The sequence below is a fragment of the Panicum hallii genome, chromosome 5 (genome assembly GCF_002211085.1).
Source record: "Panicum hallii strain FIL2 chromosome 5, PHallii_v3.1, whole genome shotgun sequence".
Classification (NCBI taxonomy): Eukaryota; Viridiplantae; Streptophyta; class Magnoliopsida; order Poales; family Poaceae; genus Panicum; species Panicum hallii.
In genome coordinates this window covers 4,148,499-4,166,444 of record NC_038046.1, presented here as the reverse complement: position 1 = coordinate 4,166,444, position 17,946 = coordinate 4,148,499, and the positions used below count along the sequence as shown (strand labels likewise).

The 17,946-nt window shown below is 46.4% G+C and overlaps 1 protein-coding gene across 9 annotated transcripts; it reads left to right on the top strand.

Moving 5' to 3' along the window:
* Positions 1-185: 185 nt before the first annotated feature.
* LOC112895183 (PHD finger protein EHD3-like) lies at positions 186-7,082 on the top strand. Of its 9 annotated transcripts, XM_025963096.1 has the most exons (8): positions 1,586-1,622; positions 2,269-2,340; positions 2,434-2,555; positions 3,858-3,923; positions 4,438-4,618; positions 5,267-5,523; positions 5,840-5,987; positions 6,124-7,082. In XM_025963096.1, exons 6-8 carry the CDS (start codon positions 5,285-5,287, stop codon positions 6,736-6,738), a joined length of 1,002 nt encoding a protein of 333 aa, XP_025818881.1. In that variant the 5' UTR covers positions 1,586-1,622; positions 2,269-2,340; positions 2,434-2,555; positions 3,858-3,923; positions 4,438-4,618; positions 5,267-5,284; the 3' UTR covers positions 6,739-7,082. The 9 variants fall into 9 exon arrangements, with proteins under 9 accessions (XP_025818888.1, XP_025818882.1, XP_025818883.1 ...); XM_025963097.1 differs by lacking the exon at positions 2,269-2,340 and having other exon boundaries at positions 1,492-1,622; positions 3,864-3,923; XM_025963098.1 differs by lacking the exon at positions 2,269-2,340 and having other exon boundaries at positions 1,492-1,622; positions 4,441-4,618.
* Positions 7,083-17,946: the final 10,864 nt, after the last annotated feature.

Sequence of the window (17,946 nt, the reverse complement as noted above, 5' to 3'; positions counted from 1 at the left end):
CAGTGTCTTGAAAAAGAATTTCGTGTTCCAAATTTGCTATCCTGGGTCGGACCAATCGCAGCGTCGTCCCGGGACACCTGGACGTGCTCAAATTAAACCGCCACGCCACCGGAAGGCGGTAGAGTACATGCCAGTGCTGCGCAGATCCCCCATGCCTCCGTTGCTTGGTGGTGCTTGGTTGCCCGCAAACCTGCGTCGTGGATGCTGGATAACATCCTGAGCTCTGATGTGATGCGCGCGGCAGGCCGATCCGACCCTGACCTGAAGACGAGCTGCTCAGCTCAGCTGCAAGCATTCCCGTGAACGCCGCTGGCCGCTGCCTCTGCCACCGCGAGCCGAGCACCCAGCCACCACCCACGGCAGCGGGAACCAAGTGCCAGACCAAGGCAGCCCGCCTCGCCAGTCACCGCCCGCGCTGCGCGGCGCCACCGACGCGCCAGAAGAAGCCATCCTGGCCGCCCGTGTCTCGCGCCCCCCATCCAACCGCGCGCAAGCCAACCCGGCCGCGCTCGTGCAAGCGGCGAGCGCAGCGCCACCGCGCCTCCAATTAGCGATCTCGGCCGCCGCCACGCTTGGGAAACATGCCGTCAATTTGGTCTCCTCCTGTCCCATGGCTCTGCCGGCCTGCCGCGCCTTCCAGGTTTCCCGGCGCCAGCATCGCACCGCGCCGGCCACAACGGAGCAGCGCTGGCGCGGCACCGGCAGCAGTGCAACGTTGGCGGCGAATTCGAAACCCAGCCGCGCCGCAGGCAAACGAGCTCCCACGGGCAGGCGTGGCGGGCAGAGCCGGCCCCAACCGCGGTCGTGCGCCCGCGCTCCGGCCGTCCCGTTCGACCGCCTGCCGCGACCGCTGGACCCGGCCTCCCTCGCCGCGAGAGCCTTCCCTCCTCCCCCTGAAGGCCTGAACCCTGCCGCCCCTCGGGTCGCCTTCTCCGCGCCATCCCCCGCTGGCGCCTCTGTTCCAACCCGCCGAATCCATGGCTCCGCGCGCGGACGCAGAACCATCATCCATCAGCGCTACCCGCCCAGCGCCTCCTCTCGCTGCGGAGATCGCGGGATGGGAGCCCCGGAACCGACTCGATCCAGGTAATTAACTGGCCAGCCTTTCCTTCCCTACTGGATCAACCCAATTGCGTTGTGGAAGCTCGAATCGCGGATACGCTTGCTGATCCATTGGTGAATGATGCCCCCTGGCCCTGACATTTTACAATGTGTATTCATCCATCTTCTTGTCCGATTGTGCTTGCGTAAGCTCACCCACAGGCTCCAACGCACACGAATTCATTTTCGTGGCAATTCAAACAATCCTCTCGATTCCAGTGCTCTGTCCAGACATTCATTCCCTCATTTCCATATTTTACCATTCCTCCGCCTCCTAATTTTAGCTTCATTTGATGGTGCGGCAGCACCAAGCACTGACACTCATCCATATTTTGGCAGGCCTGCTGCAAAGACTCTGGGAATTCTTGAAGCGCCCGTGTCCCATTGAGATGTTCATACTGAGACTGACACTTCACACAAGCACCGAAAACAGGATGGAAACGGAACATATTTGTCCACTCGTGGTTGAGACAGCATTTGATTGTTGGAGGAAGCACCATCAGCAGCTACAGTGCATTTGTGTAAGAAGCCATTCTTATTTCGTTTTTTTTTTTCCTGGAGAGAAGCAGGTGCGTTGGGTATCTTAACCATGAGCCTCGCAAAGATCGGCTGTTACTCTTCTCTTCTGCGTGGAGTAACATTGTGTTTTGCTTGTTGACCACTGTACAGCTGAGAGGACTTCATGGTTTCTATATTACTGTACCTGCAGAATACTAGCGTAAGATGCAACATGATAAGTGATTGAACGTGGCAATATTTTTTCCATGCTATATATCAGTGCTGCAACTCTGAAATCTGTCAAAAATACCTGATGATTTTGCTCAATCTTTTGGAGGAAAAGCACATGATAGGAGCACTTTCCTAGTAGCATTTTTGTTTTTGGTTGACTGCTTGAACTTGATACTCTTTAGGCTAGTTCTAATTTTGTTGAGATGGAGATCATCACTGCATTGGTAGGTAGGTATTATATCAACTAAAGGTTAGTATTATGTTTTGCTCCTCATTCATGGCAATGTATGTGCCACCTATACCTGGATTGCTATGTGAAAAAAGCACGTTTTTCTTGAAAAATAAAACAAAATCACAGAGAAAGTTCTTGCCATAAGTTAAGTCTGAGCATCTCTTTATGTATTGATCCATCCCTAAGATTGCCTGCAATCTGAACAGACCTTATGATGCAACCTGATCTTGTGGGCAATCTTCTCAGATATTTGGACATTAGCATAGTTCATACTGCAGGTCTAAGTGTACAACCACATGTTTTTCATCTTTAAAACTTGCAAATGTATCAAAGCCATCATATTAACACCCTGGAATATTTCTTTGGATCAGGTGAAGAAAGTGAAGTTCATGCGCTGGTGCATTTATGGCAGTTTGCGTAGATTGCTTACTTCAACATTTCAACCCTACTAGCTCTAGTAGTGTGAACTGAACATGTGTCTGCCTCTAAAATGGTAAGTTAGCACTAAAAGAACAATCATTTCGGGATTACTGGAATTTCCATTAGGTACCTAAACTTTTTGACAAAACTGCTAATCAGTGTCTATATTTTGTAAGTAGCCTCTTCTTCTTTTGATAAGACACGACAAACACTATAAACAACATTAGGAAAGAGTTATTGTCTAGTGTACAATTCTATATGGATGGTAAAACTGATGTCACTGGTTCATTTGCTTACAATTTTTCGTTGAGATAACTCTATTTAACATGTCAATGAAAGGATCCATGGATCCCTAGTCGCATGTCTTATATGAATATTTTTTGGTGCGATGAGTTCAAATGACGCCAGAAAAAATGTGAAAAGAATATAGCTGTATTAGGACAGCTGTGCGGTGGCTGTGAATACTGACATGTTCTATTGAGTATATCCCTGTATATTCCCTCATATCAGATAATTTGGCACAGTTCAATGGCTTCCTAAAAATCTGGTGAAGAAGGATAAAACTGTAAACTTCCAAAAAAAGGCTGAAATGGAATAGGAAAAGAAACTGAGGATAAGACCCTGTAGGAGGGACTGTCACAGGCTCACAAGTTCTGTGAATATCTATTCTTCTGGTAACTTTTAAGGCGCTTAACTTTTTCCAGCGTGGAATTATCACATTCTAGGCTGTTTTCTGCTAATCTACGCATGTTACACATAAGAAGCATTTTTGGCACCTCCAACCCAATAAATTAATAATATCCGCTTTGGCCATATTAGTAGCTTCACCCTTCATTTTTCCTTTTTTTCAACATTTGTCCGTTTCCTAACTTTTAGTGCTGGCAGCATAGGTACCCCCAAATCTTGATAAAAGAAACCAAGAGAAAATAGAATGTGAAAGAGAAGGGAGAAAGGTATTTTAAAAGTTTGAAATCATCTCACAACTACATATTGAACTTTTGAACTGCAGTTTTTTAAGATGATAATACAATGCAGTTTAGTGATTTGAACCAAGATCACAGGAACTTATATGCAATTATGCATTCAACTTCTATCGTTAATTCATTGTTATGATGATAAGTGAGAAATTGCCCTCGATACTGCTGCAACTAGAAATGGGAAAAAAACATTGCATCCAAGTGTATGAAGAAACCACCAACAAGATTAGAATGTGTCATCAGGTCACTTGATATAGTAAGAATTTGAAAGTGAAATAAATATAAGACCTAGAAGAAAATCTCAGAGACAAACAAAAAATTGGTTCAACAACAAGAAGTTCCCCGTTTCTCTTTTCTTTATATATATATAGATGAACATGAACCTTTTCACACTGCAGTTTTAGGTTCCAGTACATTGGAGGGGATGAAGAGCTGAACCAAAGAGGAGCAGTGGTAGTACTCTGGTATGGAAACTTATACTAATACAGTACTGCCCTAAATCCCATGAAAAGTAACACTAACCTTGGTAGGTCATTTATCCAGCCTATGAAAATTGTGTACTGGAAATTTACAGTTTTCTTGAGTCTATAAAAGATTAAGCTATACCATCAAGTATTTAGTGTCTAAGAGATCAAGTGCTAGCCCCTATTAATAGATAGGACTGCATCCTTAAGAGTTGCAACACAAATATATAGCTGGGCAAAACATCACTTCATTCTTTCAGTTATCAATATGCCAGAATCATGATCAACTACAGATATATCAAGGACAGTGACAAACATGTCAGAAATTGTAGGCAAGGCATGAATCAAATATTTTTGAAAAAAAAGATATCTTAGAGATTGTGCTTAACAGGACTAATAACAGAAACACAACTTTTTGAGGGGATTAAAAAGAAACAAACAGAAAAAGGAAGGCAGCATTAAACTCTCACCTAGTGCCAGAATTTTGTCAGGATCCTCACTCGATTTTTTGCAGAAGGTAGGAGCGTTTCCTTTGCCAATTAAGGAGGATTACTCCTCCCCTCGTTGAGCTGTATCCAATATAGATACCCCTACCCTTTGGCTCAGCACATCTTCCCTGGATCCCGTCTTCCTCCTGCATTCCCCCGAGGCGCAGATCCTGCAGCAATCTTCCCCCAAAGCGCGACCAGGAATAGGTACTCTCCGAACACCATGTTTTTCTACTTGTTCCCCTTACTTCCTGCCGTTTTGGCCGCGTTTTCCCCAAAAAATTTCAACTCCCTCGGTGAATCTTTTGAGGGAGAGGGTTCTGTTGGGGAAACAGATGGCTTCTCGTTGGGCTGGGTGTTTTAGGTTGAGGATTTGCATGAATATGTTTGTTTCGTCTTGCTATGGATGTTTGTCTATTATACAGAGAGTTGTTTGAGGTAGGGATGCAAAGTTGAATTCAGGTATAGCCGGATTTGTGATCTGAACGAGGGAGACCTAAAAACTGCTGAAGTGCTGAGTATGATATGCTGGTTGAAGATTTTACAGAAAAAGAAGTATCTGACGCTGTTTGTATTTTTTTTTTTAGTATTTTGAGGGAAAGTATCTGATGTTATTTAGTCCATAGATCGATTAGAGCACCATGCCTGATGGTTTCGATAATGAATTTAATCAAACCTGTTGGAATACTGGAAAGAACTTCCATTAAATCGAGGTGCCATTTGGTCCCAAATGGACTAACCCTTGCTTCAAATACGTTCTTGTTGTGCTTCAGAGTGTGAAATGTTTGTTGTGTGCATATGTTGGAATGTCTGGTATGAAACTATTTGAAGAGTGATTTTGTACTTTTGGGTCAGGATAATCAAAGAACAGAGATGCTGGCAGATTTATCAGTTGTAATTGTCACTCTCCAATCACTCCTTGAAGTGCATGTGTCAACCAGAAGGTTGCTCTTGGTGAATTGGGAATTTTTTATGGACAAAGAAGCAAATTGTTTGACATCTTGGATAGATTGTTGCCTTTCACAAGGAAGGAGGCTTGTTTTGCTGGGATCGTGTGAATACATATCCACCTTGTTTCAATGTACCAATCTCAGGAATTCATTTGTGGCAAGGTAACTATGGATATTGTTTGGTCAGTTGGGTTGTTTGCAAGCTGAAAGGCAAGGGGATTAGGGGAATTGGGAGTTAAAGATGGACACATGAGTCAGTTCATGCTGTTCAGAAGGGAGAATGGACCAGGCCTATGGCAACCAATAGTCGAAGCAGATTATCTCAAACAAAGATCGATTTTATCTGGAGGACTGTAGTCCATGGACCATCTTTATTTCCCCTACGCAGTGGCTTACTTATCTAGAATGCGATCAGCAATTGCTTTGATTTACAAAACAAACCATGTTCCTTGACTGAATTTTCAGTTGGTTGATGCAGCTTCCAGGACATGACATGGATTGATTTTGCAGATCCAAGTTGGAGTAATAGTATAACAAAGAATGGGGCACATTTTGATCACCAAACGTTTCTTGATGCGTCTTTACTTTCATTTGCACCTACATTTCTTCAGGAAGAACGTTTGCCTGTACTGTTTCCACCCATGTTTTGGCATTTTCATCATTTCATTTTAGATACCCTTGTGCATTGGCGATCAGTTTTCATATTCAGTTCTGTGAGTTGTACTATGGACATCACTGACCAAATGTTATGCTGTATTTCAGGGAGCTGTTGTTGCCTGCACTATGGCCCCCTCCCAGGTTCCGGAACCGACGGAGACTGCTCTCGGAGGCCGTTGCAAGGTGTGTAAAGAACCTGAAGAGAAGGGCAAGAGGTTCCTGATCTGTGGCCACTCTCTTTGCATGTACAAGTACTACCACATCCGGTGCCTGAGTCCTAAACAGATCGCAAGCGATCAGCAGCTGGGTGAACAATGCTGGTACTGCCCATCATGCCTCTGCCGGGGTTGTTTCTGTGACATGGACGATAATGAGATCATCATGTGTGACGGCTGTGATGAGGCCTATCACCTCTACTGCCTGAGTCCTCCTCTCACTTCCGTGCCCAAGGGGCATTGGTACTGCCAGCTCTGCACTGAGGCGAAGGCACGGGAGGTGGAGGTGAAGAAGTACGAGAAGAGGATGCTGCAGCTCCACAGGAAGCGTGATCGTGCTATGGTGAAGAGTGACAAGTATGTGGGCATGGGCCTGCTGCTGGATGCCTTGGCGAAGCTGGAGGAGGAGGAGGCAATCACGAAGCGGAAACGCGATGAGGAGGCGGCTGCTGCCGCTATGGAGAAGCTGAGAGGCGATGAGGAGGCGGCTACCGCCGCAGAGTAGGAGGCATGGAGATTGTGAGCAGGTGGATTTGTGTTCCCTGCCATGAGTTCAAACCAGCACAAGGTTTCTGTCCGGGGAGCCTCAGCTCTGTCCCAGCTGAAGACATGATGGTCAGGAGCTGGGACGAGCGGCCGAGGGTCTCTGAAACGTGTGCCGTTTGAACTGGTGGTAGCGAATATGAGTCCGCCAGAATTGCTCTTATCCTCTGTAATCGTTTGTTTTATCTTGGCGAGGTCATACTTGACGAACTTGCCGGCGTCGTAACTTTAGAAGACTGTGAGCACCCTTGATACCTTTGCTGGGTACTTGAACTGAAATGAAATGGTGGATGTTGGTAGACTAAAGTGTCTGTTTGATAAATCATAAATGGTGTGGTTTCTGCATTCTAGCTTGTGCATTCCAGTTGCAGGTGCAGTTTGATTTGCTGGTGGTTCCAGGTAATCAGAAACACCTCCATTGTGAAAATTGTCCCAGGTTCATACATGCATGATTCTTCCTTCTATTTTTATTCCGTGGTGCCTGAAATCCTGATTGACAAGGCATTGCTACACTACAATGCATTGTTCAGGCATAGTCATTCCCGTGCACTCTGACCACATATCATCATCCAAGCGTCCGAACACATCCTACTGGACTGGACCATTTCTGTACAGTTTACCGTGCCCAAAGTTCAAACTGTCCGTGTCCGTACGCCTAAAATGGGATGGGGGAATCTATCTATTTGCCACGGCAAAGTTCCCGACCACGAATCTGCCATCGCAATTCGTCTAATCCGGCATGTGAAAAAATTCCCCTAAAAACGTTGACATGCAACAAACTCAGGATTCTCACAGCACTAACCAAATATCGCACTGAAGCATCAGTATTTGTTCAACACAACATACGGCTCTCATGGTTTCTAGCTGTATGGTGATGTATTCTCGAAAAAAAAAGAGCAGAAGGATCATATACCTGCGGTTCAGGAATCACTTGGGCTTGGCCCAGTGACTGCCTGCTTGGATGAAGAACCCCCAAAAGAGAATCCACCCCTTCCTTCCTTCCTCTTTTCAGCAAGCAGCATCCATCCTCCTCTGGGCCCTAGAGGTGCTGCACCGAATTAATCGACGAGAGCATCTTCATCATGACTCTCTGAGACGCTGACCGAACTGGAGCAGTATCGGTTGCCGAAAATGAGTTGCAAAATGAGTTCGTGGACAAATCTGCTTGCATCACTAATTGCAAAATGAGTCTGTCAAGGCCAGACTCGTTGATCTTACCCGTCAGTTGGCAAAGCTTGTCACGAGCTGCCGACTGACGCAGCAACACGCTTGCAGCCACCGTTGGGTGCATTGGATCCTTCCTATACTGAACCAGAAGTTAAATTGTTGTGTCCACCTGAAATTCCAGACGTCAAACATGGTTGGAGTCTATCATCCATGGACAGCATGACTAGGCGACTAGGAATCTTCAGTCCTCCAGATATGATTGACTTGGTACATATATGGCTCACTTTGCAAGTAGGGGTAGGCAGCAATTTGTCAGCCTAAACACTGAACTGTAAGCATGTTTAGGACAACTTGGGAATACAGTTAAAAATGTTTTGCAGACTCTGAGAGATTCCAAAACTACAAATTGCTGCACTGGGACTGTACCTTTTTCTTAAAAGGACACGTCAGTCACTGCTGCTTTTTGGAGGAAGAACCGCCGGCACTGTGCTTGAGCGATACTAACTCCTTTCCCTCTCATCGAGCCCACCGTTCACTTTAAGCCCACGTGAACGCGCGTGCCGTGCGTGATCCTGAGAGACCCCAAACGGGACAATCGGAATGGACTCGATGGGCCTCGGCCGAGGCCCACCATGACCCAAGTTGCAGCCGGGACAGTTGCCCCCCTTCACACGTCCGCTGCGCGGCAGCTTTTGTTCATCTCAGTTTCGAGGGGCCGGCCCCCCGTCCTGCCTAGACAGAGACAGCCAATCACTCAGCTTTTCCTCTCTCATGGCAGTGATCTGCCCCCTGCAGTGGGATCACACTCTGATGAGATTTGCAAGCTACCTTAGATCTTGCATCAGAAAAGTTGTATGAAAGTTCACACTCCCACTTGTGCGCGAATCCCGATTGAGTAATTGATTGGCTCGACGTATCGATTTCCAAGCGCGGATTGGCTGCTCGGAAGTACCCTAGACTACATCCTTCTAATGGGAAAAGAAGTATGGGGATCCACCGGCTAGTTTGCCATTCTGATAGCACAACTGTGTTTCCCAAGACATCAGCTCAAAGTGAGGAGGACACTATGACCCCTTCACTAATTTGTCGGGGAAAGAGAGGACAGGAGACGCCTTAGGCGAGGAAAAATTAAACTGAGATCTAGAAATCAGGGGTGGCACCATGTCGATTTGAGAGAAAATAGATGGTGAATTTCATTTAGTGATAATAATTTTTTTTACTAATACTAGATCCAGTGCCTCAAATTTCGCTCGGACATGCCTATCTTGTAAAGTTATAAATAAGGGGGGCATGGTAAAGCACACCTGATTTCTCATGTTCAATCGAGTGATTACATGGCCGTCGCGGGCTTCCATGTATACTCAACCTGATCGTCAAATTCCAGCACGATCCTCACTGCTTGTAGACTTAAACCCTAGTAAATTGTAGGAGAGGTTGTGGATGGCGGCATAGGATGGTTGTTGTCTAGCAATTGGGATGAGAAGGAATTGAGTTGGATCTTGCGATGGTCTACGGAGGTATGGTAGGAAGGAGGGTGTTGATGGCAGCCAGATTTATAAATGAGAGGTACGAGGGGTGGCGGCGGCCAAAGGATGTGGTGGGAGGTGAGGGTATTTAGGGTTAGAGCATTTCAATCCAACGGTGTGGATCAATTGATAAATAGAGATTGAGGAGAGGTGGAAGGGGTGGCGGTGGCGGCGGCCAAGGGATGCGGTGGGAGGCGAGGGTATTTGGGTTAGAGCATTTCAATCCAACGGTGTGGGTTGATTGATAAATAGAGATTGGGGAATCGACAGATGAGGTGGAAAATGAGGCTATTTAGGGTTAGAGAATTCTAATCCAACAGAGTGGATTGGTTGACATAGAGATTGAGGAGAGGTGGGAGGGTGGGAGTGGTGGCGGCAGTCGATGGGTGTTGTGTCATTATGTGAAAGTGAGGTGAGGCTATTTAGAGTTTGCGCATTTTAATCCAACGATGCATGTTTGTTGATAAATTAATAAGGTGTAGGAAGGCAAAAGGGTGGTGGTGATTGGTGGATGGGGCGGAATGCAAGGTGAAGTAATTTAGGGTTATAGTATTTTCGTACAAGGATGTGGGTTAAAATGGTAAGTAGAGGTGCAGGATAGTGGGAGATGCCAATGGCCAACAAACGAGGTGGGAAGAAGGTAGCGCAATTTATGGTTAGGATATTTTAATCTAACGGTGTGGGTTGTATATTTTTATTTTTCAGGAATTAAATCACATGCATCTTTTTGATATATAATTGGACATGCAACTTTTTTCCCCTAAACTACTACTTCAAATTTTCAATTAACTACGAAAAACAACTAAATCTTTTAAAAATATAATATGCAGTTCGTGGGACCCATTTAAGTTATCTTAAAGGACTATGGATTGACTAGCTAAAGTGACATTTAGAAAGCTCTAGCCGTAGGAAGGATATGAAAAGTAAAGTTATATAGAGGAATATTCGGGCTGCACTATCCCTTGGGTGCATCCTTCATACGTCACACATGAATTGAAACGCGTCACCATCAACCCCTGCTAGTAAAATTGAAATTTAATTGTGCTGAATTTCTTTTGTACAAAATCCAGATCAGAGTACGTATTTTCCATTTGAGACCGACCTAGCGTTTTTCATGCTACTAGTCGCGTCCTGTTCATGCCCTCCGAGTAAACTTTTTCTTTTTGGGAGATTGCCCTCCGAGTAAACTATGAGATCGACTTAACCGCTTGACACAGACCCTCTCAATGTCTTTCGTGTTCAATGTAAAGGCCTTTTCAGTCTTGTACATGCTGTAGCCACTGTGTTTTCGACAGCTTGGGGAACACATTTCCCCCGGTCCGGCCAGTTTGCAACCAGGCATTGGCCCAGAAGGACATGGTGGCGGCCTATGAGGAAGCAACTCATGCGAGTGATGGTACTTCCTCGCCAGTACATGGAGCTCCTCTCAGTTGTCACAGCATCCATCCCTTCTCTCTCGCACACATGAAGGGAAAAAAGGCACTCGATCGATCATGGACCTGCACGGGTCGATTCCGTCACACCCGCGCCCGTGCGGCTCGAATCGAGAGCGAGCGACGGCGAGCCACTGCGGAGGCGACCGCCGCGACGAGCGCAACGTAACCTGGCTACGACTGCGCGCGCGTGATCCGGCGACCGATCTCACTTCCGGTCGGCCGCGAGGTGCGAGCGGTTTGCCACTGAACATATGCCAAACGCCCCCTGTTGATCGGCGGGTGGGAGGGCGTCTAGCTTTTCGTCGATCTCGACGCAGGCCCTACCGCGATACGCTTACGATCATGGCTGTCTGCCCAGTTCAACTCGAATTCAACTGTCAGTTTAGTTCAACTCGAATTCAACTGTCAGTTTCTTCTTTTTCTGAATGTACAGATTCAGATCCGGCAGGATGAAAAATCACCTAGAATGTATGGATTGGAGGGGGAAATGAACTAAATTTCAACCTCGATCCCTCCCAATACGCATGGATTGGAGGGGATTAGTATGTACCAAACAAGGCCTGATTGATCTGTCCCGGACCGGGCCGGGCGGCATATTGTCACACGGCTTGTCATCATTTGCTCAAGCCTGTGATTGATGAGCTCTGTTAAGGCAGGAAGGAGCATGAAAGAGACGACGATGTATTTGCTTGTGGTTGTATCATACCTTAGTTTGTACAGGACTGACGGGGGCAGGCGACGCTCTGGTGGACCTTTCCCTGCCACTGTCGCTACAGCCATGAGCAGTCGGCCCGGCCCTAGCTGCTACACACCTTGCAAGCACAAAAGATTAAGAGGGCAGCCTGTTCCCTAGCTAGATGTTCTCGTGGGTCATTGTTGATGCCTTGTCTTCTTCCAATATACCACCTGTGACGAGAGCCCTAGCTAGACACTACTGTATGCAGGCGTAGGCCAAGGTGATCGATTACCGGCGGGAAAAATTGAAAGAGACCTACCTCCAACAAGAATTTGAACTCCTGCGAGTGACGCCGACGAACAGTCCAGGGACTGGGAGTGCCACCTCCCGAGCTCTGCGTGGGACCCAGGCGTCAGTGGACGTAAAGGTAGGTCAGGCTCAAGGCTGGTGCTGCGTAGCGTAGGCACAGGCAGGACCGGATTCGATTCACGTCCGTCGTTGTTGTAGGATACGGGAGGATCAGTCTGAAAGTCTGTGATGAGAGCTGGTCCTTTTCGATGCCTCCGCAGTCCACACCAAACCAACAATGGCACGTGCCCGATGTCGCGATGAGAGAGATGGACGCACAGTGCTTCCATGGTTTCGTCGTCCTCAAGGGCAGCGTATCGTACGTCGTCGATGCAGCAAGCATGTACATGCCACCCCATGCCTGCTTGCTGCCTCTTCCCTGAACAACAGACATTAGAATCTGATCAGAGCTGGGCAAGCAAATAAAGGTTCTCTCATGGCGGCACAAACATGGCAGCATTATTGCACGCTAAATCCAATCCCCTGGGTCTATCCGTCTGCCCTGCATCCTGGAGTAGTGTCGTTTCCCAGCTCGTCTGGACTGAAGGGGGTGGGGTCGAGTAGCAGGAATAATGCATGCATGGAGTGGGTACCTCCTGTGCGGTACCTCCTGTGCAGGTAGGCAACAACAATCTATCTTGCATTGTACCCTAGCGTGGCATCCAGGATCTCAAGAAATATATCCTACTCGTCCCGTCCCCAAGCTAGCCCTTAGCTTGTCCCCAGGCTCGATCAAGAGTGGACAAAGATAGAAACAGGACAAGGAAATGCATGGTTCTATATATATGGATTGTTTTGTTTAATGTAAACTGGCAGGACCTGCCGTTTAATAAAAATTATAGAGGAAAAGTCTAGCTCTATAGGTTATTCATGTGTGAGAAATTTGCATTTCCAAAGAAAAATAAGAAAGAAAGAGGATTGTGAGGAAGAGATGAGATGGAGAGCACCATCAGCACAGTATGGGCACCTAGTAGCCAGCGAGGAGCCGGCACCTCCAGCTCCAGGGATTCCAGATTGCGATCGCAGGTTGTGGCGTCGCAGCCATGACACGCCGATGCCCACAGCGATCGGAAGCCCCACGCGTTTATCCACTCGATCACTCACTCACAGCTCACCTGTTTTCGTTAGGTCTAACTGTATCGCAAGCTAATCGATCTCAGCAGCTAAGCTAGCTAGCTCTCGCTAGATCCTCCGGGCAGTGCATGTCAAACCCGCTCTCCAGACTATGCTTTGAAAAGTTGCTCGCCGGGGCTCCATGCACGTACGGCGATAATGCCCAGCGGGACCTCCAATCCGATGGTCAGTTCTCCTCTCCCGGCCGGGCACCGCACGAAGGGGACACGGACATGGATGGACACGCACAGAGCATCGATCCATGTCCACCCCCGCCCCTGCTTGGAGCCAGGCGACGGGTGACGAACCCATCTCGGTCGCCAGAGTTGCGGCCTTGCAGATGGTCACTTGCAAGTCCGTCCGTCGTCGTCTGCGCCCGTGCTCGATCTCGTCTCTGATTCCCAGCACAGCACAGGAGTGGTGGCCAGGGCCAATTGTCTAGTGGCGGCATCGATCCATCCGATCCGCTAGCTCCTCGCATCGACCAACCAGAGGAGCAGGAGATCGAGCTGATGGTTCCTGCTCGCACCCACGTATTGTTCGGCCAAACAGCGGCCGGATCGGATGCAAATGCAGCATCCGATCGGGCGATCGATCGGACAAGCGAGAGCAGCCTTGTACGCCCACTTGCGGGCCGGTGCCGGGACTTTGGAGCGAGATGGAGGGAGCCGGGCCGACACTAGGGCGTTGGGAAGCTGAACGCTAGCTGCTTGGACTGTGGCCAGATGCTCGTGTGGCCACTTCCCCCATCTCCCCTTTTTCAAGCTCGCTCCTTGATCTGAGCGGATAATACAAGTATGGTCATCCGAGTACTTGCTTAACTACTGCCATAGATTGGCTAATCCAAGATAAATTCCAGATAACCAGTTTACCAATCAATCATGATACAGTTGACTCGTCTGAAAAAAGGGTCCTTTTTTTCTGAAGCCTAAAACTAAAAGACAGGTTGATTTTGATTCCCGGGCAGCTGGGATCGGGAGGCTCTCGTCAGTTGGAGTGGATGTAGCCAAGTACTGCTCTCATGTGATCAGGTGGTGGTGGTGGTGCAGGGCTTCAGGATGATGTACTTGTCCACTGAGCAGATCAGCAGATGCTGAGACGAGCAGAAGGCCGGACAAAAGAGGGAAAACAACACAAGTACAGTACATGACCTAAAAAAAAGTACAGCGCAGGTGCAAGCGCATGGTGGCAGCGCAGGTAAAAATTTCAGTGAAAGTTTGGGGCGTAGCAAGCACTTCATCAGCAAGCGTCCAAAGTCAGTGCCAGAAGTATCATACAGTGCTATCTGGGCGCCCGAGATGCTCATGTCCCTTGTGGAGCCATTGACGCGCTCCATGACAATTTGAACCAACTCGATTGGAATCGGACACTAGCTAGGTGTTGTTTTGCGCCCGGATTAGAATCCATTTGCTAAGAATAGGAGAATATTTTTGTGGCGTTTCTAGTTGTTGATATAAACCCACATCTCATGTATTTGTGCCACGTTACTGCTCAGTTAACCCCTTTTGGGTGAAACGGAGACTAAATTCATGAACACATTCCCGTTATCGATGGACATTTCGTCTACCACCAAAGAATAATGAGCGGTAAATATGTGCACCTATATTGAATTTGAGATTTGAACGCGGATGATCGGATAAACCTAGCTAAACTAGGCAATGCTCATTCTGTCTGATTCAAAACAACTAGCATCGATATGCGGCACATAATGAGATAGACCTTTTGATGCACTCTTACACGTCGAAATAGTGGTTGTATCTCTTTTCTTAGAACCTAATATTTGTCTCGTCGAAGTAGTTTTGGTTTCTCGAATTTTAATTAGTTGATACTATATATGATGTCAACTCAAGCCACATGCTTGGAGTGTTATTGGAGGGTGTAAGGCAAACTCGATGATTGGGAGAAAGAACTTTGCAAAAGAAAAGGACGCACAAAAGGAGAAATGACATGTTGGGGGTAGAAAAGTGGACGTGAATGAAGGAAAAGAAAGCATCTGCCATGTAAGGAAACCGAAGGGGGACAACACACAATAGCATTAGTGTGTGGCTTCCCTCAAGGCACCAACCATGCCTCCATGAGCTTACAGTACATACTAGCATACACAATACAATTGTTGTATATACCAAGCAACAAAAGACTTGAGGCAAAGTTAAAGCAAACATCAGTGCCTCTCAACTCTTGCTCCTGTTGGGATCTCAAACAAACAATCTGGTGGGGGAAGATTCCTATCTCTTCTCTTCGACCTCTCCAATGTGAACTCATTGGCTCACTCTCACACTTTCACCCCCCCAAAAGACAGAAGATATTTTTGTTATATATATTAGTTGTGCAATCTTGTATGTTCTCATTTTGGAATATATGGATGCAACAAGAGAGACAAGTGTATACTCCCTCCGTCCTATAATATAGGGCATACTAGCATTTTCATAACAGATTAAGAAGATAGAGGGCACACTACCTTATTTAATTGTTATTTTGCTGATTTTATAGCTGGCTAGGAATAATTAGTTTCCAAAACACTCTAGGATGCCTTATATTTAGGTACAAATTTTGAACCCTTCAATGCCTTATAGGATGGAGGGAGTATGTGGGACGAACCTCCATCTCATGGTCTAAGTTGTTTTCAGTGGCGGAGCCAAAAAAAATACAACAAACTTCTAAAGTCTAATGAATAAGCACCTAAGAATTTGCGGTGTGGTGAAAGAAAAGCCTATGCATATCACAACCAACCAACCGTTCTTCTCTGGCCTACCTCTTGTCACTCATGAGGCTGAACAACCGTGCATCTGTGTACTCTGTTTGCTAGATGCTACTAAAGTATCTATAGGGGTGTTGGCAAGGCCATGGCCCCCCTCGTGCCCATTTTTTCCTACTAAAGCCCTTAAGATTATGAACAATAAATCCACATATTCTAGTGTTGGGTAATTGGGTTCACGAAGTAATTAAGACGGATCCCTTAGACTTCCAATCATAGGTCTGTCACTATATAGTTATATGTTAATGCAGTGTTAGAAAAACATTAAATACATTGATATATTGACAGCATGCAAACGATGAACACTGAAGCATACAAGATCAAAACACCATAGCATCAAGAAACCATACACAAGAACGACGGCAAGGTATGATATTTTAAATGAGATTCAGTTTTACAGCCTACATTATTCTCAAACAATGATATAGTCATCTTGGCATCGTCGCCACCTCATATGATAAACCACCGACAAGTGTCAGACCCGGGGCCACGGGACTGTGTACATAACATAGTTTAAACAGGTTTAAGAGATAAAGTCCGTCTTATCTCTTATTTATCACTTATTTGTTCCGTATGAATAGGAGATAAAAGCTAGTCGGTACAGAAGGAATCTACTCAAGTTGTATTTGGTTACGATTCCTTATCTGGTATTGGACTAGGATTCTTGTAACTCTGACCTCCCAGATATATAGGGGGGCAGGGACCCATTCAAGACAGATCAACAACATCAACACCCAAAGGAATACAAACCACCGTACAGGACGTAGGGTATTACGTACCTCGCGACTCGAACCTGTCTAAATCTTGTGTTACTTACACCTTCGAGTTTCTGATCTCGGCGTCTCCTCACCTAAACTTACCACCTTAGCTATACCCCTCGGTGGACAGCCGGTAAAACACCGACAACGAGCATCGTCAAAATGCGCCCAAATCAGCTGCCACCAAATCTAGTCATTTACTATGGTGATGTCTCATTTCTATAGGTTTTAGGGATACAAAGTACGATCTGAATTATATCTCAAACTATTTACCTTCCTATATAGTTTACAAAAACTATACAGAGCGTTGGTGTTCTACAACTTTTGTACGATACTTTCACCCGTTAGGGCCTTTCCTCTTCTTTTTTTTTTGAAGGGTTTTTCCTCTTTCTAACATAACGGCAGTCTTCCTGCTGATTCGTTTAAAACAAATCGGCAGTGAGGCTTGGCAACCAGTGGTGTTTTGCCCTTGGCCACTGAGATGCAAGCTAGATGCTGTAAGATACGTTAAAACAGGCATGTCATCTATGTACTCGTAGCAGTGGCACCAGACTGTTTCTACACGCACCGTTTATTCGCTGACGTGTCCGGGTCGGGTCTCAGGACAAGGACCTCCACGTCTTGCACGCGCATGTACTGTCCTAGTGTACTTGCTGAACACCATGCGACCCAACTGCAAGCTCCAACGTATTTCTTCAAAAAAACAAAACAAACAAACTCCTCCTCCAACGCCGCATGCATGAATGCGCGCGCCCCGTCTTGCCTGCATGTTGACGACTCAAAGGCTCTCGATCACATTGTAGCGACCATATATCTTAAAATCAAATCTGCATTCTTTTCCGTGGCGTAAGAATTAATCCCATCAATCAAATTAATTTGGACTGGCAACAGTCACCATTTTCAGATTTATAGGCAAGGTTTAACTGGTCCTGGAAAAGGACACTATTACGTCACCTACTGTTGAAAAAAAGAAAAATATTATTTAGTTTCTGAAGTTAAATCTAAAAAAGATCGGGTGGACCTAACCTATCAACCTACATGCACTCCGCATGCGTGAGTACCGTCTAACAATGAGCTCATGCACATTGTGCGCGGTGAGAAATCGTTCACGACGAAATGTCGTTCCAGAGGAGATCTGGGGACATGTTGATAGCACTCTCTTGGATAAATGGTTTTTGCATGCTTCACCCACTAGCTATAGTCCAATGATTCGATATGCTCGCCACATCATTGGCTTATGTTCATGGCAACAGAGGGAAAATCTCATGTTAGACAGTCATTGGCTTATTGCCAAGTCCTAAAGAACAACAGGGGCCTTTTCATGCTTATTAAAATGAAAATTAAATGGTAAAATAAAGTTGGAGACAAATAAAACATGTTAATTGATTGCT

What these genes read in the sequence shown, in the direction of transcription:
- LOC112895183 (XM_025963101.1), top strand. Translation starts at nt 5,285, where the DNA reads ATGCTGGCAGATTTATCAGTTGTAATTGTCACTCTCCAATCACTCCTT. An exon ending in AGGAATTCATTTGTGGCAAG is followed by an intron (nt 5,524 to 5,839) that starts GTAACTATGGAT and finishes TGGTTGATGCAG; the next exon opens with CTTCCAGGACATGACATGGA. An exon ending in TTCAGGAAGAACGTTTGCCT is followed by an intron (nt 5,988 to 6,123) that starts GTACTGTTTCCA and finishes GCTGTATTTCAG; the next exon opens with GGAGCTGTTGTTGCCTGCAC.